Consider the following 23,537-nt stretch of genomic DNA (forward strand, 5'->3'; position numbering starts at 1 on the left):
GGTTTGTTGATGCTGCAGAGCTAGGTGGAATCGTCTCCTGTGACTTACGAGCGGCGCATATGCGCGGGTGTCTTGAGTTACGGCCGCTGTACGGTTGCTTTTTAGACCCGTTCCGCACGCATGCGGCCGCACCGAGACTACCGGTTCGGAGGGGCATACAATAGCGCACACCCGCATCCTTCGTCCGCAGAAAAGCTGACTCAATCTCAACTTTTTGCCCGCACGTGCTGATCAGCAAGGCGACCGGATTGCAGCTATTGGTTGCGCTGTAGGCGACGCCTCTGGCTCCTCCTCCTCGATCTTGCCAGGCAACATGGCCGCCAGCGGTGTGAAGCAAAGCGACGAGCGAGGCGTAGATGGTAGTTGTTGCTCTGCCGCAAAAACCGATATACTTAGCGCGCATTGCTAATACTAGTGTTGCTATCGACTGTGATTTCCCCTCAAGTCTGATCATACGCGCCACTGTTATCTGCGCTGAGCTGAAGGCAGTGATCTTCCAACCAGCGAAGTGTACTAGGTCGCACCGGTGTCACGATGTGTTTGTGATTATCGCTATCCGCGAGGATCTTCACGGCCGACAGCCAGCAACAGTAGTTCACGGTGATTTTCATGCACAGGAATTGGCTCCTCAGCGCATCGAAAAGTGTCCGTGCGTGTGTTGCGAAAGTGTTTACGACTTGAGCGACTGCCACCTAGCAAGGAAGAGGACTGTCCATGTTTGCAAAGTTCGTCACACACTGTGTTTTCCTAATGCTGAAATTAACTTGGTGACAGCTAGTCTGGCACCCGTTCCGCTGGTCGCAGTGACCGCAACAGAAACGAGAACACGACGTTGTTTCCTCGATGTGTCGATCGCCTGTGTTGGTCGCGGTCCGTGCGTGTGCTGCGCTTGCCGAGCCCTTCCCGTGCGAGCGCCGAGCCCTTCGACGACGTTAGCTGCACGGCTTTTGGGCTACTAATATGTCACTATATGCCGCGGTTTGCGCTTTGTGCTGATATGGGTGCTCGACGGCACTGTGCAGACTGTGAAAATATCGTGTACTTTCACAGCAGCTGTCACTTTGAGAGTATCTTCCTGATTATTTTTATTTCCTGCTAGCTATGTGCACCTATGTCTGCAATAAGTATCTGTGCGATGAATCGGTCGACTGAACACTTCTGCATGTGATGGGCTAAACACTTTATCACCACATCAGGTCTTAAAAAAACAAACAAAACATTTAGACGCGATGCCAAAAAAAAGTACAGTATGGCGGGAGGTTATGCTTATGAAAAAAAGGCACACCATATGCAACTGTGCCTCATGATATGGACACTTTGGTGTACCTAAGGCATGTTGAGCATGAAAACATATTTGGTTAAAAAGAAAGAAAACAATTGAAGAAATTATTGTGATTACAGTCTGCTTTCTTCCTGCATAACTTGGGTGAGTTAAGTTCATTGGACAACTGCTTAGACAAATGATGTATATAGGCTTTATACTGACATGATGCTGTTATGGAGTTGCACACATTACATCCCATACTTGTTGCTTTGACAGCTGTACTCTCGCCAGACTGTATGACAACTCGATTTCATTGTATTAAGCATCTATTCAGCTGCATTTCTTTGCTAAGGGGTACCAATTGAGATATTTCCGATGGCATCAGAATCAGATGTTGTCGATGCTCATGTCCGTGCCTATTTGCTGCTTTCATTTTGCTGTGAAGCCCATGATTACTTTTCTACTGAGTGATATCAATAATGTATGTGTGTGAACCTTTCAACAATGAAGGATGCATTACAGATTTTTTTAGTCCTTGTTACATTTGCTGCTCGCCTAAACTTTTTTGCACCTTGCAAAGTGATCAACTGGGTTTTCTCACATATCAGTTTACATTTGCTGTATGACCACCACTGTGCATGGTCTCATACCACATTTGCAAAGATTAATTACCTTATCTTTTCATCGTGTGTTAGGCATTATCACATGGGTATTGGTTCTATAATGCTGATGTTGATCCACTATGAAAGCTCTGAGGCATGGATGTAACACCTGACTTGTTGACACTGAGGTCACATGTAACTTAACCTGAATTCATTCCTTTTCTGCTTGGATTGGATATGCTGCTTGCATTCACAGATTCACTACTCTGCTTTGCATCTATGAAGAGTGTTACCTTAGCTTTGCAGGATAAGGTCATAACAAAATGGTTACAATCTAAGCGGGCAGCTTAATTCATTTTGTGCAATGACTAGCAAATGAGCTGCCAAGCCTTGCAGTGGCGACTAACTGCTAACTATTTCAACATAAGAAAGAGTGATTTGGGAAGCAGAGTGTGTGAGCTGAAGGTCTCAGTGTGCTTCACAATTCATGAATTCACAAAAATATTGTACACAGTGCAATGAACGGTATGATGGCAGTTTCACAGAGTAGCAGCCATGTAATTCAGTCTGTTTTACTTTCCTACGCAAATACAAAGAGCCTTAGAAGCCCTCACACACTGTAATATAAACCACGGTACCACAGTGGCAGTTTTGTTTGTAAGCATTGCTGTGCTTATTAATGAAAAATACATGGGTCACAAAAATACATTTTAACAAGGTGTAGCTGTATATGTGAACTTATTTCTTTTTTAGTTACAGTAATGACACAAACAGCCAGGCTGTGTGTTTTTAAACTGTGGGACTCAAGAAGGACATTTCTCTTTGGAAAGTGCGCAAGATGTTTACAACACTGTGTTTCATGGAACAAAAATTTGTTCAGCGGAAAATATGTCGGCTTAACTTGCTCTTAAAACTTTTACACAACACATTAAAATGCGTCTTGTGGAGCTGGTAAAAACACTGCTAAAGGACAAGAACAGTAGGAAAGGATAAATGCAATTGTACTATGTAGCAATTCTTGTTCTCCTTGTTTCTTCATGCAGTTTCCTCTTTTTTCCCACAAGCTATCCCCACAGTGCACTGGGATCAAGCCCTTTAGAATTTACTCAAAGTCGCGACAGGAGAAAGTACAGGAAGCAGTGTGTATGTGTACTTGTAATGCACATTATACTTAGACATCTCATATACATTGGCCTCAAAGTCCCCGCAGGGGTGGCGCAGTAGTTACGGCGCTCGACTGCTGTTCCCAAGGATGCGGAATCGAATCCCGGCCTTGGCAGCCGCTTTTGGATGGAGGCGAAAAGAAAGGCACCCGTGTGCTGGGCGATATCAGTGCACGTCACAGAACCCCAGGTGGTCTCAATTTCCGGAGTCCTCCTCTACGGCATCTCTCATAGCCCAAATTGCTTTGGGGCGTTGAACCCCACAAACCAAATCAAACCTTGGGCCTTAAAGTGCTGCTTATTCTCATCATGATCCCAGAAGCATGCACCCCCTTCCAATGCAAAGCATCTGATAAGAGACTACAAGACAGCTTCCACCATATCAGTTAAAACCACAGCTGCGTCACGACTGTTTCATTTGAAGCTGACCACAAGATATGCCAGCAAACCATGCATACCAAGTATCCCGGCTAAATTTAATCAAACCTTAAATTAGGTAGAGTGGTCTAGGCTAGTGAAACCAACCGAAAACTATTCAGAGTTGATTGCCCTAGTCTCCAGTGGCTTTCCATTTGCCATGGTTTTTCTGCAGGTAGTAAAGACTATTTAGTGACTTATTTATTGGCCCCAGGAGCAAAGCATTAGTTCTAAAGTTGTAGATAGTGCTGAAAAACAGCTACCCGCAATGTTTGCTTCATGGTATGATTTCCATAGCTGGCTTCCAAATCGAGCTACCATATGACTAGCTGCTCACACATATCTCTCACCCACATCATGCAAAGTCACACCATGGAGAGCACTTCAGACAAAAGCCGATTTCATTGTCTGAGCCACGTTTTGGGACATTGAAGAGGAATTGCTGTCACGCAGACACTTTATTTATTGAGTTTGTTGCCGTTCAAGACAGAGAAAAAAAAAGCAAAATAGAAGGCACCTTTGTGCAAACATTTCTGTCAGCTGTTTTGGAAGACAGTTTACTACTTGCTTATTGATACTAATTTTTCTTGAAGCCACTAATTGAAATGTTAACTATATAGCCTTAATCATTATAAGGGTGAATAATGAAACACCAGCCTAGGCCAGGCAACTTTCAACAGCCCGCAGCTGGATTAATTCACTGGGCTAGGGCACATCGATTTTCTGAAAGCTAGGACACCTGGTATATAACACACTGCATGATGATCTTTTTTTTTCTTTAGTTGTTTTAATGTCATAGCCACCTTCTGTTTTAAGTACATCACACAATATGCTAAGTACTGATTTCAGGGACTGTAGGATTAAAATAATGAGTTTTATTGCACAAACATTTCTCAAATGAAAATAAATTACATTCACCCAACATCAATGCTTTCATAAAGCAGCAGCACAAAGAGAGCCCTGTGGAACAAACATGTAGTAACATGGCAAACTGCAGCTAATGTAAATACTTGCCGTCCTGGGCACTAATTACCCTGGCATTCTATCCCCACATAGCAATCACCAATAGCTCTACATGTTTCGTGCCGAAATCCTCATGCTTTAGTTCGCATGTTACAGCACTGAACTGCATCCAAGAAATCAATCGGTTGTGAGTGAGCTGTTTTTCTCTTCAGACAACGCCTTGAGTCTCCATTTGCTTTTCACACATCTGTCCCATATTTCATTTTAATTTTCCTTTAGGGGACTGTGGTAGAAGGCAAATGAGAGCTTGCATTTGTTTGAGGCTAATCATTAGTAGATCCTCTTCCATAATTGTTATCTTTCCCGTGTTGCGCTACTTCAGGCTCCACTAGATTTTTTTTAGCCTTTTTTATATTGTATACATGCCCATACTGTCATATCATTCCTTTTTGAATGTTTCTTTCGGCATTCATGACTTTAACGCCTGGTGAATGTTGCCATTGCAGATTCTCGTCTTTTATCCTCACTGCACACATATACCTTGGCATCAAAGGGACCGGTGCGTGCTACTTTTGCAACTAATAGCTCTTTATTGGCTGACTTGCGCCCACAAAACAATAAAGCAAAACTGCGTCGTCAATAGTAGCAATCGTGCTCATCGGTCATCGAACCATAAATGTACGTTCATTCGACAGTGCTCAATTTAAATTGGACGTAGAAACATCTAAATAAATCAGCGAAGGCATACTAAAAACGTCAGAAAAGTGGACAGACGATGCGGCGGCAGCTACGAACCGTGCGAGCAAAGGTCAATTCAAATTTACTGTGGTGGCCATGTAAGCACTCAAGAACTCTACTGAAGCGCTACTCATTTTGTAGCTGACGAGACCCCATGAGCACAACAAAAACCACGCCATAGTGATCCCGAGGCAAGCGAACTGTGCCTAGGTGAGAAATGATTCGGGAGCCAGACAGTGTAATTGGAAGGATTCAGTGTGCCTCACAGTTTGTCATCATCAGCCTGATTATACCCACTGCAGGGCGAAGGCCTCTCCCATGTTTCTCCACTTAACCCGGTTCTGTGCTAGCTGCATCCACTTGACCCCTGCGAACTTCTTAATCTCATCCACCCACCTAACTTTCTGCCGCCCCCTGCTACGCTTTCCTTCCCTTGGAATCCAGTTTGTTACCCTCAGCGACCATCGGGTATCCTCTCTTCGCGCTACATGTCCTGCCCATGTCCATTTCTTAATTTCCACTAGGATGTCGGTAACTTGAGTTATTTCTCTGACCCACTCTGCACGCTTTCTATCTCTTAATGTTACCCCTACCATTTTTCGTCCCATAGCCCTCTGGGTTGTCCTCAACTTAAGTAGAACTCTCTTGGTTAGCCTCCACGTTTCAGCCCCATAGGTGAGTACAGTTCATGGGTTCACAAAAATATTGTCCATAGTGGAACGGTATGATGGCAGTTTCACAGAGTAACAGCCAATGTGATTCCTTCTGTTTTACTTTCCTACTGAAACAAAAGAGCATTGAAAGACCACACACTCTACAATATGAACCTCACTACCACATTGCCGATTTTATTTGCAAGCATTGCCGTGCATATTAATGAAGAATACATGGGTCACAAGGCTCCAATATGCTCTTGTTTATTGTCCAAGTACCAAACTTCCATGTCAATGAAGTGTAAAGGCATTGCAAGGCTCATCTGCAGAAAATGTTTTTGCAATATAAGTCGTACATGTCCATACTATTAACAGGGTCCATATTAACGAGGCATTGCTGTATATGTTAACCTATTTATTTTTTAGTCATGGTAATGACACAAACAGCCAGGCTTTGTGTTTTTAAACTGTCGGACTCAAGAAGGACATTTCTGTCTGGAACGTGTGTGCAAGATAATTACAATACTGTGTTTCATGGAAAAAAAAAATGTGATGAGTGGAAAATATGTCGGCTTAACCTGCTCTTAAAACTTTTAACATTAAAATGGGTTTTGTGGAGCTTGAAAAAACACTGCTAAAGGACAAGGACAGTAGGAAAGAATAAATGCCATTGTACTAGGTAGCATTTCTTGTTCTTGTTCCTTCATGCAGTTTCCTCTTTTCTTTTTCCACAAGCTATCTCTACAGTGCACTCGGATCAAGCTTTTTAGAGTTTACACAAAATGGCAACAAGACAAAGTACAGGAAGCATGCATATGTGTACTTGTTATGCACACTGTAGTTAGCCACCTCATATACATTGCCCTCAAAGTGCTGCTTATTCTCATCATGACCTCAAAAGCATGCACCCCCTTCCAATGCAAAGCATCTGATAAGAGACTACACGACTATTTGAGCATTGCATATGACACACACATCATTTATACTGCCTCTACTTATGTAGTCTCAATGCATTACCAACCTGCATAAAGAATACATTACATTGGCAGTTAAGAATGGCACTTCATTTCATATTGAGCACAATGTACAGTCTCAATGCATTGCCAACCTGTATAAAGAATGTGTTACATTGGCAATCAAAGATGGCACTTCGTTTCATATTGGGCACAATGTATGTTGTGCAGTAGATTTCTAGAGATAGCTTGAATCCATGTAACAGCAATGACAAATGCAATATACATTCTTCACATCACTGAAGAGGCATATTGAACAAAATTCTAAACAGTAATGCTGATGAAGGCAGTTTTTGAGGCCTCTCTCTAGAGTGGAAGCAGATGCCGGAAGCAAAGGTTCTGTCGTAGATGAAAAGGTTGCAGAATTTCTGCTAGTTTGTTCAGGAGAACATTGTTACATGTTGTTGTATGTGTTTCTAATGTTCAATGTGACCAAAGTGAACATTTGTTTTCCTTGCATAGCAACCTTAAAGCTACACCTCAAGTAAAAATGACCTGGCTGAGCATGACATGGTCCATGACATGCAGAACATGTAATATAATATGTGCGGAGTAATCAATCTTTTGCATATCACGTGGTGACAGCCCCAGGGTTTGGTTCTAGGGGGAGCAAAAGGGCTTCCTTTTAACCCAAAAAGAATAGCAACAATTTCCTTGTTTACTTTTCTATTTGTCAAACAATACCATGCGCTTTGTTGTTGAGCGATAAATGGCAAACAAAGTAAATGCTTTAAAGTACATAACACAATATGCTAGGATCTGGTTTCCGGAACTCTATGATTAAAAGAATGTATTCTATTGCACACATCAATGCTTTCATAAAGCAGCAGCACTAAGAGAGCTCTTTGGAACAAACATCTAGTAACAAGTAGTAACAACGGCGAACTGCAGCTAATGTAAATACATTAACTGCCATCCTGGGAAATAATTACCCCGGCTTTAGTCCCACATAGCAATAGCTACATATGTTTCATGCCGAAATCAATCAGTTGTGAGTGAGCTGTTTTTCTCTTCAGGTAATGCCGTTGAGTCTCCATTTCCTTTTCACACCTGTGTCCCATATTTCATTTTAATTTTGCTTTAGGAGGATTGGGTGGGAGTCGTAAGAAAGCTTGCATTTGTTCATACTAGAGGCTATTCAATGTTAGATCCTATTCCATAATTGGTATCTTTCCTGGGTTGCGCTGGTTCAGTCTTCACTACATTTTTTTTTAGCTGTATGCTGGAACCGTCGACCATATCATCCCTTTTTGAATTTTTCTTTCAGCATTTGTGATTTTAACGCCTAGTGAATGTCGCCATAGCAGATTCTCGTCTTTTATCCCTAGTGCACGCATATACATTGGCATATATATATATATATATATATATATATATATATATATATATATATATATACTGGGCTGACTTGGGCCCACAAAACAAAACGGCTTCATCAATAGTAGCAATCTGCTCATCGGTCGTCGAACTATGAATGCACGTTCATTCGACAGTGCTCAATTTAAATTCGGCGTAGAAACATCTAAAGAGATCAGCGAAGGCATACTAGAAAAGTCAGAAAAATGGACAGGCGATGCGGCGGCTACGAACCGTGCGAGCAAAGGTCAATTCAAATTGACAGTGGTGGCCATGTAAGCACTCAAGAACTGTAGTGAAGCGCTACTCATTTGGCAGCTGACGAGAGCCCATGATCACAGAAAAAGCACGCCATGGTGATCCTGAGGCAAGCGAATAGCGCCTAGGTGCCGAAATCGATGGCACCCCACAACACGGGTTGAGCGCCAGCTTTGAATGTCATTTGAGGGAGCATGCTATTGGACCGAAGGCGATGCCCGGGCGCGCCAATCGGGACGCTGGAACCGTCCGGCTGAACGGCAGTCAGCAAAACGATCGTACAACACCCCTTCCGCACCACGTCTGCAAGCGGACAGAAAACGTGCGCCCGCGCACTTGCGGAGCGGGTCTAAAAAGCAACCGCGCAGCGGCCAATGCGGTCACCGCGGCATGGTGCAATGGGCGTTGCTTCTTCCTCGCGTCATCTACAAGCGTGCAGCTATAGGATTTCATCCACGAAGCTCGGCAGAGAGGCACTTATACACACCCCCTGAAAAGGGCATTGTCCCGGCCGGAATGCACACCTCCAGGAAACGAGCGGCATTTTTCTGGCAACCGATGATTCAGCCGGTAGCCGGTTTCTGCTCTAGTCCGAACGGGTGTGGTCGCAGTGGTGAAAAGGTTCTCTGTGCACAGAGAATGGTCATTCTGTTGTGAAAGGATCCATAACCTTTCTGCCTCCGCTGTGATTTCTGCGGAATCAACGACTAGGTGACACATGTGCATCTCCTACATATCGGATGCGCATCTCGGTCCGGAACCAACGCTGTTCTATGTCCAAAGCGATCCACTCTGCAAGTGAACGAGCATTAACCCTCCAGGAGACTCATCTGTGCCGGGCGGTTTCCTTGCCGTTGCAAACAGATGGACGAAGACGATTATCAAGCTCTCTAACGAAGTGCATCTGATTGCGAAGGAACAAAATCCGAATGCTTTGGCGTGCACAAAGGCGAGCCTTTAAGGTAAAAAACAATACTGTGCGTCGTGCAAAGCTGTCAAGTGTGTCATATATGCTCCGAGCGGCAAAAACATAGATACTACAGGTATGTATGCATCTAAAGGAAATATGCATGATGAAAAGTACTTACTGGAGTTTGCACCCAGGCTGTAGCGCACCAGTGATAGCTGCAATGAGGATTTCTTCGGTGCGTGATTGCTTCAGTTGCACCGGGGCCTGAAGGCGATGTATTTTCTCGTTTCTTTTCTTTATGTGCGAAAGGGCTAGGTAGCTTAGATATCACAGGCGGCTGTGTGCGCTAGGGCGTAATATTTAGCATGTTTTATCGTGACTGCCACCTCACCAACAAGAAAAAATAAATACGGCGTTTTAATGCACTGCCATTCGCGAGCCTCATGACCAGCTCAACCATTCGGCCCGCGAACGGCGGTGCATCACAACAAACGCCCAATTTTTTGTTCTTTTTAGTCAGGCGGCAGTCGCGATAAAACATGCTAAATATTACGGTCTAGCGCACACAGCCACCTGTGATATCTGCGCTATCTGGTCCCTTCGTACATAAAGAAAACAAACGACAAAATACAGCGCCACCAGGCTCCGTCGCACATAAAGTGAACACGCGCCGAACAAATGTTCATTACGGCTATCACTGGTGAGTTACAGGCTTGATGAAAACTCCATTAGATACTTTTCATCATACACATTTTCTTTAGATGCATACATACCTGTAACGAAGTGTTTTTAGCACAGTCGAGAGTACGCAGTCGATTGCTAAGGTCGGCCATTCACATCTTGACGCTTGGTGGTCTTAATTCAAGCTTCACGTCGTTGTTGGTCACGCTTTGTTGGCTCGCCGAAGGAAACCTGAAAAACCGCGTCTTGCATCCCGGCACACCTAGAGAGCGGCAACCGTACGCGGCAGATGTGGTTGCCATCGCTTTGCCAGGCCTGTGACGGTCACCGTGCTTCCCGGTGCCGCCAGCCCCCGTGCACTGGCGGCGCCGAGGAACGGCGTCGACGTCGTCCAATGTGTTTCCACCGGTCGCCGCTACGACTTCGCGCATGCGCAGAAAACTCGCGCAAAAGGCGGATTGGAATTCGTGCTGACAACGGCCGGAAGCTAAGCCACAGGGAACCATTTCAGCTTGCAGCGTCATGCAATGATTCCGCGAAGGTTTGCTTACCAGTAGCTACGTATCATTTAACATGAAACGTGCTCGCATTTTTCTAACTTACCTAACGTCCAAGAACGCTCAGCACTGTGACGATCTTGGCATCGCGCAGAAGAAAGAAAAGCCCTCGAGGTTCACATCGATCGCGTTCGTGCTTGCATGCCCGACGAACATTTGGTGACCCATGCTGACGATGTCTACTTTTTCATCAGTTCTTTCTTTGACTATCAGTCTTAAGAAGAAGCAAAGCACTTCACCCGACTATGCTTCATCATTTCATGTCATAAAATTACTCTTTGAACACCTTATTACTCATTATAATGGCCGCACCTTATCCCTTCGGTTATTTATTTGTGCTTTTTTAACACACCGCGGTATTTAAACCTTTGTCTCTCCAATTCCCATTCCTATGCGCATAGTACCATGGCAGGAAATTTCGAACGCCGGCTAAATTAACTGTTTTTAACTAAAAGATTTTCCTCTCTCTCTCTTTCTCACTTAGCCCTGTTCATTCATTTCGATTTTCGGTCCTGTGCTGCTTCATAATTGATCTTCACCTAGTAGCCTAGATTTCCACCCCCCTTGCTTTACATAGACTGATACACCAAATAACAAAACTAGGCGCCCACTTGAAATTAAACTACGTGATACAATTATAACTAAAGGAACCTTACTATTTTGCCCAGGTAGATAATAAACCATGTTCTCTTTACGCTCGACACCATGGCGTATAGGCAACTTCTCCGCCTCTTAGGTAAGTCGGCTAATTGCGGTTTTAAAAATGATACCTGTATTCCACTACTCCTTGTGTCAAGGTTTCATTAACCGCTCCTCGTATGGGGAAAAGCTTCATTGTCATCTAAGGACTATACTTTAAATTCAGTGTTCTAGGAAGAAGGTTCCTAAACACAATGTCCTAAAATAGGTAATTTTCTTATCTGTGCTCAAACTTGGTTTCGCCTACACCACCCGGTTTAAAGATTTCCCCTTTACCTAGAATTTATGTCTGTTCGCGCCTGCTACTTTGTTCGCTTATGCAATTTTTTATGGTTTGATTTTCGACTGGTAAATATGCTGACGCATTTCTCTGTACATTGTCTCATTTTGATGCCTAATACCCGCATGGTCCAGTGTTGGTATATATTGCGCTGGTTTAAAAAAAAAAAAAAAAGAGGGAGACAGTAAGCTCCCTTCTTTCACCTGTATATCCCTTTCTTTTCCCGCTTCCAACGGTTGTTTTTGACCAGTTAATAACCAGCAACCCTAAGCAATGTTTTTACCTTATTCGTGTTGCATCGCTGCAGGGCTCGCTTGGAAGACATTACCATCAAAGGTTTGCCGCTGCGAACTGGGCTGGAGCAGCAGCGGTCAGCAGCGCGGCTGCGAGCCGCCGTCAGGTGGACAGCCCCGCAGCCTGAGCCGCCCTGCCGCAGCAAGCAACACACGAGCCACGGCCAGCGGTGCGCGTCAGCATGTCTCAAGGCGCACCGGGAACCAGGAGGCAAAGCCTGCCTGCGATGGGTGCCGGTGTCACGGCGGCTGAAAACTGTTTCTCCAACGGGGCCTTCGAGGCTACAGCCATGGTCGAGGACTCTAGCGTGCCAGACCGGCGCTACTCGACAGATTCGGTCCCGCCCAGTTCTTCGGATAGGACTCGGCCGCCGATTCAGCGGTCGGTCACCATGGTCGAGAGTTCGAGGCCTCGGATCGCTCGCCAGCCCCGCACAGTGTCCGTCAGTGAACCTCCCGAAGAATACTGGCGTCGGCGGGGCTCCCGCCGACTGAGCTTCTGTCCCCGTGGCTCCCTCTTCGAGGTGATTCAGGATTTGCAGCCGCCCGTGCTACCCACTTTGATAGAGGCCGAGGAGGCGAAGGTCGTCGCTGTCATTGGAGGCATTCCGCCGCCACCACCCGCAAAGCCGACAGTGGTAGATAAGGTGGAGGAGGAGTCTGTTGTGGAAACACCATTGACCATGCTCACTCAAGTCTTCATTCCTTTCATTCTGGCTGGGCTTGGCATGGTTGCTGCCGGCGTCCTACTCAACCAAGTAACTGTAAGCATTGATCTTTTTGGTTCTCTTAACGGCGAAATTGATTTGCTGTCAAATCTTTGGCAAAGCTTTTCTTCAAAGCTAGTGTGAAAATGTATTCTGATTTAGATTTAATTAATAATTACGCATCCTTCCAAAACCGTTTCTACCTTGAATGATGGCACATAAGCTATTATCTATGCCTGCCGCACATACGCTGCTCAACACTTGCACGCAGGAAATCAACCAATGTACAATTAAAGCAGCGACGCAGACAGTAGCCACTATTTTAGAGCACGCGTTGAGTTTTGCTATGATAGTGTCAAAATAAGATAACCTGTTGCATTGAAAAAAAAAGAACAGAAAGTAACCATCGAAGATATGAAATGGCACGTGTGTTGGCGGTTTCGGAAAAAAATTCCATGTGTGGTTTGCACACTTTCTTATCAATTCAGATTGATAAACTTATAGCCCGTGTTATAATGAGTATTTCTGCGTGTGCTTGACCGTAGAAAAGCAAGACTGTCGTCACTGTTGCACGACTACAACACGATGCTTACGGATTGTCCTGGGCCGGCTTGCACGATAAAGTCCGAGCTAAGTCCAGACTTATATGGTGTCTTTAGAAAGACCAAGCTTATTTAAGACGGCTTGTGTTCCGAATGCCGAACGCTTCGGGTTCAAGTTCACCAGAGTGGCTTCCCAGAACGGCCTCAGCTACCACTTGGGGCATTTTTCCTCGTAACACAACCTTAAGCCGCAAAAAGCAATGGAACAGATTTTACTCAACGCAAAATTGACGGAATGTGTACATCTTACAGCAGGGACAGTGCCAGCGCATCCCTGTATTTCCCTAATTTCTCTACTTAGACACCTGGCGTCCTTGTGTCTTAACCAAGACAGCACTAGAGTCGTAATCATACAAGCGACTTATTCAAGTCAGGACTGAAGCCCAGTCTTGACTCCAGTCTTAAGCGGCCATGCTAGTGGCCTATTCTTTAGACTCCAGTTAAGTCTGGACTTAGCTAAGACAGTCTTAAGATTGTTTTGTGCAAGCGGGCCCTGGTTTTGCTGTTTTAGTCGGGGACAGAATTGATACCGGCGATGCTTTGCTCTGAAAGTGCAATCCCTTGGCTAATAGGGCACTGGAGAGAGCTTTAGACGAACTCATTGACGAAGGAATTGTTGAGAAGTCCAACTGCATGTGGTGCTTCCCGGTAGTTTTGCATGAAAACGATACGCATAGCGTTTTTATAGGCTACTGCCGAATAAATGGATTTACTAAGAAATACGCATACTCCCGCGATTAATATATTTGCTCTACCCTTGGCGAATCGAAGTACTTTGCGATGTTCTGTGCCTGTCAGGGATACTTTAGAGTGAAAATTCACGAACACATAAAATGGAAAACTGCTTTCAGTTATGAGAGAGAGTTATTGTAGCTCAAAAGAGTGTATACAGTTAGGTTTAATTGGAGCATCCGCTGATTAGCACCTAAACGATCTGAATACTATGAAATTCCAAGCAGTATCAGAACACGTTGGCTACCTCAAGAACGTTCTATAGTGGCTGAGGTCTGCAAGAGGCGCATTGAATGCAAAGAAGGTGTAGATGGCAGCAATCGGAATAGCATCATTCGGGTTCACGATCGACAACCGCCGTCTTTGACTGTGCTAGGTTAACCCCGCGAAGTTTGCTGAAGTAAAACATCGCCGACAGACTTAGGCGCGTTAAACGCTTTCTATGGCCGGTGTTCTTATAAACAGTTCATCCCATACTCCACGTTAAAGAACCCCAGGTGGTCAAAATTTCCGGCGTCCTTCACTACGGCGTCAGCCGCATTGGGATGCTTAACCCTATAAACCAAAGCATACTGCACAGCGTTGCAGGGCCCTTTGCCAAACATTACGAAAAATGGGAGCATGGGAATCGGAGCCACGAACAGGAGGGACCCCAACGCAGCCCCGCCTAAGTCGGCTGACATAGCTCACTTCCAGTTTTATGACTTCAATAGAGCACCTGCAATTCAAATAGAGACAAGCGGTCTGAGCCCAGGAACAATATTACTTCAGGGGAACGGAGTGATTTCTGTCCAGTGGCGTTCGAGTATTGTTCGTTTTTCAGTGACAGAGAGGGAAGGCTACTTTTTGCATTGCGAAGCTATAGCTCCCGCCTAGCACGATAAATATTACTACTGCTGCCTTACCACTTAATCGCGGGCTGCGACTGATGGATTGCTACGAAAACAATGGTTCGGCCGATGTAATCTCGCGAGCGCCAGTCCAGAGTGACGAAGGTCACACGACCGACCGTATCGCAGCTGGCGAGAGTTATGTACCGATTATTCTAAAAAGGGAAGCCGACCGACAGTTGACCTTTGACAAAGGAGTGAACCATGTGGTCTAATTTAGTTCCGGAGATCATGTTTCAGCAGAAAAGAGCTGCTGAAGGCTCTGCCACAACGTAACAATATATTTCGTAGGAAAGTTTTTTTATGGTCCTGGAAGCAGCGTGGCGCTTCAGCCGCATGGATACAGTTGGTAGTGCTGGCAGTGCAAGAGCTTTAGAAAAGAGCTGGTGCTGCTGTGAGGTTGGCGAATTCTTATTTGCTGGCGATCCGCTCAGCTACATCCCCTCCGAGATGGACTCATGCGAATCATTCAAGGTGGTCATATCACCAATACTGGAGGGTTTTACGCTGAAGACAGCCACATCGCTGTTAACGGGAACAGCCCTATTGGGTTTTATAGACTTGTGGATGAAACCTATGTGACAATTATTTAAAACACACCGAGCCCGTTGTTTTGTTGCAGTTATAACAACTGATTGCGAGCTCATGAAGCACTTTTCAAACAAATATTGTTCACGCACCCGAAAGGTAGCCATTCTGCCAATTGTACGTAACAGTATTTGGTAACATCTCGCAGGGGCATGCCAGCTAAAATATGTCACATGCTCATGAACCCAATTGGGTTCCTCAGCACTCAGAGTACGCGACGCAGTTGCGCGTGAATAGGACTTAAGCCATACGCAAGGCTGGCCGTAACCTGAACACTGTCAGAGCTCACTAGAAAGCGCTAACTACAACCGTTCTCATCAGGCAGTTCAGAAAGAAGTGGGCGGTCTACTGCTTTGACGACGGCAACTGCTCACCGCCGCCAGCGAATAGTTTGTGGCATCGTTAGAGCCAAAGTGGCCTGTACCGCTCGAGGACATGCAATTAAAGCCGACCGACAGACCAGTGCACATATGCGACCTCAAACGTGATGCTTTATGCAGAAACGAGCGGGCCTACGATAAAAGTCGAGTCGCAGCCGGACTAAGAGCTCCGCTGTAATCTTCCAGCTAGCTACGTGGCGCGTTTTTTCTTGTGTTGTATGGAGATCGATAATCTGCCTGCACGACATAAAGAGAAATGGCACGAGCGGACTGAAAATTGTGAGCGTTGCAAATGACTGCTGAAATTTTGCCCTGACATCGTCTACGCCATTCGTGTTTGCGTAGTCCTCATCATCTTAGCGGCGTCGAGCCGCTTCGCCGCACGAGCGGCGAAGATTTCTACTTTGCGTCGACATTCCGGCTAAAATAGAAGAATCATGGCAGCGAGCACGCAGCACAAGTGAGCCCTGAGTGCTTCAACCCTCACGACTATTGGCAGGAAACAGTGAACAGTATCCGGCTTTCATCGCCACTTCTCCGGCACGTCGCTTGCATGCTACGCGCTTGCTAGCTGGCGTCTACCATCATGGAGCTCATTTGGTTACCCCTCGATGCGGTCCAGGAACCTGCCCCGCTTCCCTACGCAGCGAGGTGCCCTTAGCCGCGCAGACGCCACGAAACCGCCCTGCTCGGCTCATATTCACGCCGCCTTCGTATAGACCTTCGTATAGGGCTGATGTCGAGTGTGTGCATTGCCTGAAAGGTTGCGACCTGAAAGTTCTAGGAGGGTGTTGACGGTTCGGTAGCACACTCGCCTTGGCCGTGGAGGTGTCAGGAACACGCTGAAATCCGCACACTTAGCTCTACTGTCGAAGATGCTGACTGCCGTGCCAGGGCATATCTGTGCTTCTTCCTTCATGGCCGATGCCTGTGCTTGCGGATAAGTCGTGGATGAGCAATCGCATGAGATTGGTGTCCATCACTGAGGAGTCCGCAGTACACCTACGGCTCCAGTGGAGGCCCAGGCGCGCAGACACCGCACAAACTCCCGGCAGCAAGGCGGAAATGACGGAGCAGGCGGGCTGCGAGGCCGAAAATGACTATCGGCTTCAGACGACCACGGCATGCAATGTCCTCCAAACACCTGATCCAGTTCAATTGGCGGCTTCGGCAGTGCCAAATTCCTTGGATTCCGCACTCATCAAATGTGAAACCTCAGTCTTTGGGTCAGCCTCGGGCCCTACTAGCCACGGATTCCACGGCGGAGATCCCAGGTTACGACCAGGGTCCGTATTACAAGTTTGCGTCGTTATCGAAAGTGTCGCTATGTCCCCGACCTCGAGCCATCTGATCGGTGGAAACGCCGGAGAATGATGCTGCCACCTCTTTCGGTTCTGTAGTGTTTCCGGCTTTTCGACCAATCAGATCACTCGAGGTCACGTGAGATAGACACTTCGATAACGACGCAAACTCAGAATACGGGCCCAGGTGTAGTCTCTGTCCTCGAGTCCGAGCCGCTCGTCCCCTGTCACCGGCAGCCCACAACTACGTGGAGGTGTGCATGCAGGAAGCCTGTGAGAGGCGACCACGGCCACTTTCACTGAGGGCTAGCCGATGTAGCGATCGCAGGAGGGGCGGCGATAGTGTCCAGTCGGACCACATATGTCCAAGAGCGATCTCAAGCGCTCGTGCTCGTTCTGCCTGAAACTTTTGTGTACGTGGACGACGCAGCCATGCAGGCACGCGGGGAGCCACAGGGCCCCCGTCTATATGACCGGTTGATGATTAAAAACTTCTATGCCTAACCTATCGCCGCGTTGAGATTGGCGCACCTAGATAATTTGAGTTTTTAATCTGAAATAACTACGAGGCTCAATTTGTGAAATTCGGTCTGGCGTTGTTGTTCCACTTGGTGCTGTTAACACTCGATGGTACCCATAAATATTGCAATGAGTGGGACGGTGGGAAAGTATACAGTAATTCAGTAAAACAAATTAGCCGTAATTGGGGTTCGAACCAGGCCTCCTGCGCGGCGGGTGGGTACGCAACGCATAGGTCATGAAAGATGGTTGGTTGAAGCGCGTTAAAGGGACTGTTGTTGTGCGTGACGTATTTGGTACGTATGCCTTACGTAAAAATTTGCGATGCGTACTGATAACATAATCGAATGCAACCAGGGAGCACGGTGACTGCGCGTTACACACTGACAGGCGATGACAGGTCCTGACGCACTCAGTCACTGCATTAAATAAACAAAGATAAATTCTCTAATGCATTTCGACTACGCCTTGTTGCCAGGCCGTCCAAACTAGGAGATTATCGTCGCTGTGTAACACCAAGGTCCGAACATTGCCGTTCAGGTGTGCAAAAAAACAACAACAACAAACAAACAAACAAGCAAACACGTTGTAAGAAAGATTAATTAATTTATGAACATTTGCATTGAAACTGCAGCCACACATAGTAATATTTTCGAATTGTTACTCGAGAACATTTTTACATTTCTTTAATGATTTTTCAATGCGGTAGCGTCAGCTGTTCCTTGGGAACAAAACGCGGCGTCACTAAAATGACAGCGTTGCAGCAAATGTGGCGACTGAGTTTAACGTCACTATACAGGAGTGAATGATTATTTATAAAACAATCATCCATGAACGGCTAATCTATAATTAGTTACAATTAGGTGTCCATGTTCACGATAGTGATACTGATAGTTTGTGTCAGTGATGCTGAATTCCTTTGAATTAATACTATGTAAGTCCTTTATTGTCCCCTTTATTTCAATCATCTACTACTGAGCGGGTACTGTGAGTATTTACGCAGGATGTGCTTGTGCCGCCCTTGCCATTGGTAGTGTTGAAAACAGCTTCTCAAGGGAAATTTAGGTGACGCACATGTGCGGCCATGTCATGTGTTTACGGCAAGGGGCGAGTGTGAATATGGTTCCCAGCAAGTTTGGAAGCCACGTAAACTAATGCCTATTGCATCACATATGTCATCGTGTGGTAATTTTGCGTCAGGGGTGTAGTTCATAATGTTGCGCTCTCACGTGGCAACAGTTTCACTGTGCGGACGGAACTTTTCCTAATTAAACGACCGACAGCGACAACACTCCAGCGAAGTGCAAGCTGGTACCATATGTGAGTTTCGCTATTTTCGGCAGAATTGTTAGCCGCGGTATGCGGTCTTCCGATTGCACCGTTGTACGTTGTAATCCGGATTAAACCAGCAAATTAATCATGGCTGCTATGAAGGAGTCGCATTTGAGTGCCGAATGTGCCATCAAGACGGTATTGAATATCTTTCCAATAAATAACGGCAGTGAGAATCCTAATCAAAAGTATAAGATTGGTCTTATCTCCGCCACGGTTCCCTTGATAAAAATGTAGGCATGTAAAATCATGTTGACATATTGGTGAAACCCAGCAGCCAGCAAAACTGCTCGCTTTGTCCCGGTCTGGGTTCCAAATCCACTAGCGGTAAAGTTTCCATACGGTTTCGCTAAAGACGCTCCGCAGCCAGGTCGGAAAAATCTAATGCCGGTAGTAATGCCCCTGCAATAAAATATTTGAACACCAACTTTCTAAGCATGGTTCATGTAGCCAAATGAAAATAACTGAGCTGAACAGACAGTGGCCTTAATTTTGGTAAATATTAAACCTTAGACTTTCTGATTCTAGGCCGGACATGGAACTGTTTTTTCACAGAAGCTCGCTGGTTCAAGATCAGCAAATGGTGAACCTAGTGAAAGCGCGCTGCGAATGGGATGGCACCGATAAATCAAATGCGTTTAAATCATAATCCAGCATTGGTAGACACCGTAGGATATAAAGATTTCATACTTTTGCGATTACAGTGTATTTTTACGAGATGTTAAAAAACAGAAATTTCTAGGAAACGTATCATAGTGAAATGCTCAGGGTGCCTTTATAATGCGTTCTTTGTTGCATATCGGAACGCGCTCATAGCCTCCCTTCCGTACGTTCTTTTCCGCTCTCTCACGGGACCGCAGCGGCCGCATGTGTTTTCTGGGTGTTATTGTTTCCGTGTGCACGGTTAGCTGAACCTCAGCCTGAATGATTAGCGTTGTCTAAGCGGCCGGACTCGGGAGGAGAGTCGGGCTCACGGCTTTTTAGGTGGCTGCCCACCTGTAGTCCGAAGAGTTCTCTCTGGCTCCGAATAAAAGCGTATTGCTCTCTGAGTAGTCTGCCGCGTGCATAAAATGTCTATACGTAGCCCGTGCTGTACCTGCACTCTCCTCATTGCTTGCATCCGGCAGGACATACCCCACTTGGAACACGTGACACAATTGCATAGCAAAAAAAAAAAGACATTAAAAAAGATGAATGCTTGGACAGAAATGCTAATTGGCGATGATGCTATTCGCTACACGCTGCGTCATTGCTGCTGTGCGTCGGTAATTACAATGGGCGAAATGAAAGCGTTCACAAAGATTGCTTTAATGAAAGCCTTCTTTGTGACATTCCTTGCGGATGATATGGATGAGGACGTTGAACACCCAAAATTCTTGCAGTGGGTTATTGTTGGTATAGCACGAATTAAACAGCCGATTTGTTCTGTTTTCGTCGGCCAGTTGACTGTGAGGCACAACCGGATCTTCCCTTAAGTCGGAAGCCAGTAGTGTCTGTGCTCAGAAGGAAACACAACACGTTCCTTTTGGTTGGAAGATTTTGCAGCAAAACATTCATGCAAGAAGGGAACGGCAGAGGCGCTAGCCATTAGGCGTTACTGGATGGTGAGTCAAGCGTATGAGTAGGCCGCGTAAAATTCTCCAAACTGGCTTTATTCTTTTCGCCTGCACGGATACGCGGTTCATTTCTCCTTCCCCAACCTCACTCGCGCCGTCTCGCTCTTGTGGTAACTCACTGTTCCTCTTCTGCCTCCAACGCTACTGGCAGTCTTCAGTCGTGGTGGTTGGGGGACTTAGGACAGTACTGCAGCGCTGTCACCATAAACTTTTTTTTGGTCCTTTCTTTGCGCAGAGGTGGCCAGCCTTCATGGAGATTCCCGAGCTGATAGTAATGGTTCCTCCGCTTCTGGGACTCAAGGGAAACCTCGAGATGACGCTGGCGTGCCGCATGTCCACGCAGGTGAGACGCGTAGCGGTTTTCTTCTGCTTTCATTTTTTTTTTTTTTTTTTTTTGCTGCAGCAGGCATAGTCTGCAGTCCCATTAAAAATTTTTCGCATTGGATTGCGGCTAAGTCAGTGATAAAGCTTTCATGGCGCAGCTTTTGTGGGTTAATGTGATCTTTCTGAACACTGGTGAACGGGAAAAGCTCTCAACAGTCTGGGCATTGCTGCCGCAGCTCCCAGGCAATCCAGCCCAATTCCGCCTCTCGACATAACAAAACGTCTTACAGTCCTGCATTTTGCGTTCCGTGCAGGAGGCTTTGAAAGATTCAGCTTTCATCAAGAATTGCAGAAGATGTGCGGTTATTTTTCCACGCGCCGTCTAAAATGTATCCGTAATTTAGGACAGGGTGTGGTCGGTCGTTCAACCGAAAGTGTGTAGAAAACTCGGTTTTCCAAATATATTTGTGACTGAGTCTTTGATTATAGTGTTTAATGTAACGATAATATTTGCGTCCTATTGCAAAACAGTGCTTGTTTGATATGTTCGAAGAACCCATTCCTGTGCTGAAGAACTCTGAAACGTAGTACGTTCCGCGGGCAATTGACGATGCATTTTCGGAAGGAAACTGTAAGAACCCGAAGCACTGTATCCTGTGCCCTAAATGACAAACAATAGGTACGCCCCAGAACTTCCTTTCTGTAAAAAATTCGTTATATGGATAAGCCCAGTGTTTGTCTATGTAATCGTCTCCGTGAGCTCGAGAACAGTTTGACCTCTGATCGTGGTGCGAATCTGGCTGCAGCGGATGCAGCATTCAGCACATGTGGTCAATGGCTATTAAAGAGAACACGTGTGCTTGTTCTTATAAATGTCAGCCAGAGACAGGGAGGGAGAATAATTTTAGAGGTTCAGATTTCAATCTATAAATGTGCCATTGCGCCTTCTGCACCCTGTATATTTTTTTAACGGTTTTCTGTGGCTATAAAAAAAGAATGCGCATGCTAGCGAAATAATGTTGTTTTTCAATGTCTCTGGAAAATCTGCTCATGTCATGTCTCCTCGGTCCTGTCTTCCAGCACAGTTCTGTTTCTTTAGATATTTAACATATTGTACGCTACCAAAAGCACACTGCCCCGCATCCGTTTGGAAAATCTGTCTGCACCTGAAGCAATTCTGCAGTTTAGTCCAGCGCGAGTCGAGCTTTTGTGCGGAACACACGTACGCTTACCATCACACCGACCAAAATTTCGTCCGACCTTGTTTGTGCCGTCGTTGTGATCAGTTAAGCTGTTTACCGAGGTTGCAATCAGGTGGTCTCATGCTAGCGAAATAATGCTGGAAATTCAAATTAGGTTCGGTATAGTGGCTTCAACGCGCGAGTCTTCCCGGCGGGTTTTTCCAAGTTCGCCAGCCAACAGAGAGAATGATGAAGCCGGTGACTAGCTTGTTGTGGCGCTTTCAAACTAAAAAAACTAAAAAAAAAAACAAAAAACAAATACCGCAGCGGATTCTAAAGGGTCAGGGTTGAATGCAGGTATTCAGGTAGCCAAGCAGCTTAACCGCAAATCCTCCAGGTGGGTGCTTTGGCTTGTTAAACTGCAGGTTTAGACTAGGTTAAAGCTTCGCGAATTGGAGCGCCGGATCCCAGATGGCGTCAGAAGTAGGTTTAAGCCCGTGACCTTCGCGATCAAACCCGTCATTGCTTATGAGCTTATCGCGGAGGCCTCCGTCAAACCTCCGCCATTTGACGTGGCGGCTGCCAGATGGCGCCACATAAAGAGCTGAAACTGCAGCGCACTAGGCCAACAGACAGCAGTACGCGTAAAAAACAGCAATTACACTATGCAAAACAAGTACGACGAGGAAAAATCCCGTTCTTGAAAGTATAACTGGTTTAAAAGAGATTAACCCTGCCAAGCTTTTCTTCCTGCTTTGCTGCCCAGCATATGTTGCGATACTGACCGCTGCAACTGCGCTGTGGTGCAGACTAAAATGCCAGACCGTCGTTTTTTAGGGCTCAATAGAGGACAACACAAGTCGGAAAGTTAGAGTCCGGAATTATGCTCTTAAGGTGCCTCTTTGAAATTATGTCATTTATCAAGCATGTATTTAGAGAGGGCCGAGTAATCTTGTGGAAAACGGCAATTTTTGTTCGCGTAAAAAGGTTCCAAACTGCTCGATTAAAGCAGCAGGATGCGCAGAGCTTTTCGCCTTCTTGAGATATTTGTTTTCTGTCTACCTTCAAGATGTGTTGTTATGCAGACAATTGAAAGGGAAATGAGGGGCTCGTTATTACAGAATTTAAGCGAGTTGACAGTCTACGAGTCCAAAACAAACGTTGGTTTTTTTAATGTTTTGTTGTTGGTATTTGACAAGAATTGTCAAATACCAACAACCACCAATACCAAATACCAACGCGCCACCATCGGCGCGTTGTTTTTCCTTCCGCTTTGCATTTAATATTCTTTATCCCGATAATCACCATATAAGAACAATTCTTGTCAAATACCAGCAACAAAACATAAAAAAAAACCAACGTTTGTTTTGGACTCGTAGACTGTCAACTCCTTTAAACAAGATGTGTTGTGTAACTTAATTTTTGTTTACCTTAACAGGCGAACCTCGGCAACATGAATACTCGATCGGAGCAGCTGACTATTGCCGGTGGGAACCTCGCTTTGATTCAGGTACAGCC

At 45.7% G+C, this 23,537-nt stretch overlaps 1 protein-coding gene across 5 annotated transcripts in view; it reads left to right on the forward strand.

Annotated features, from left to right (window-relative positions):
• The window catches only part of LOC146208813 (solute carrier family 41 member 3-like), a 152,020-nt gene that overhangs the window by 79,572 nt on the left and 48,911 nt on the right, over positions 1-23,537 (forward strand). For all 5 annotated transcript variants that reach the window (XM_084596147.1, XM_084596144.1, XM_084596158.1 and 2 more), the window contains 3 exons: positions 11,862-12,611; positions 20,750-20,857; positions 23,458-23,529. In XM_084596147.1, coding sequence (XP_084452273.1) covers positions 12,030-12,611; positions 20,750-20,857; positions 23,458-23,529 — 762 coding nt within the window. In that variant the 5' untranslated portion in view covers positions 11,862-12,029. The remainder of the gene's footprint in view (positions 1-11,861; positions 12,612-20,749; positions 20,858-23,457; positions 23,530-23,537) is intronic.

The sequence above is a fragment of the Amblyomma maculatum genome, chromosome 1 (genome assembly GCF_055883805.1).
Source record: "Amblyomma maculatum isolate TAMU_Amacu chromosome 1, ASM5588380v1, whole genome shotgun sequence".
Classification (NCBI taxonomy): Eukaryota; Metazoa; Arthropoda; class Arachnida; order Ixodida; family Ixodidae; genus Amblyomma; species Amblyomma maculatum.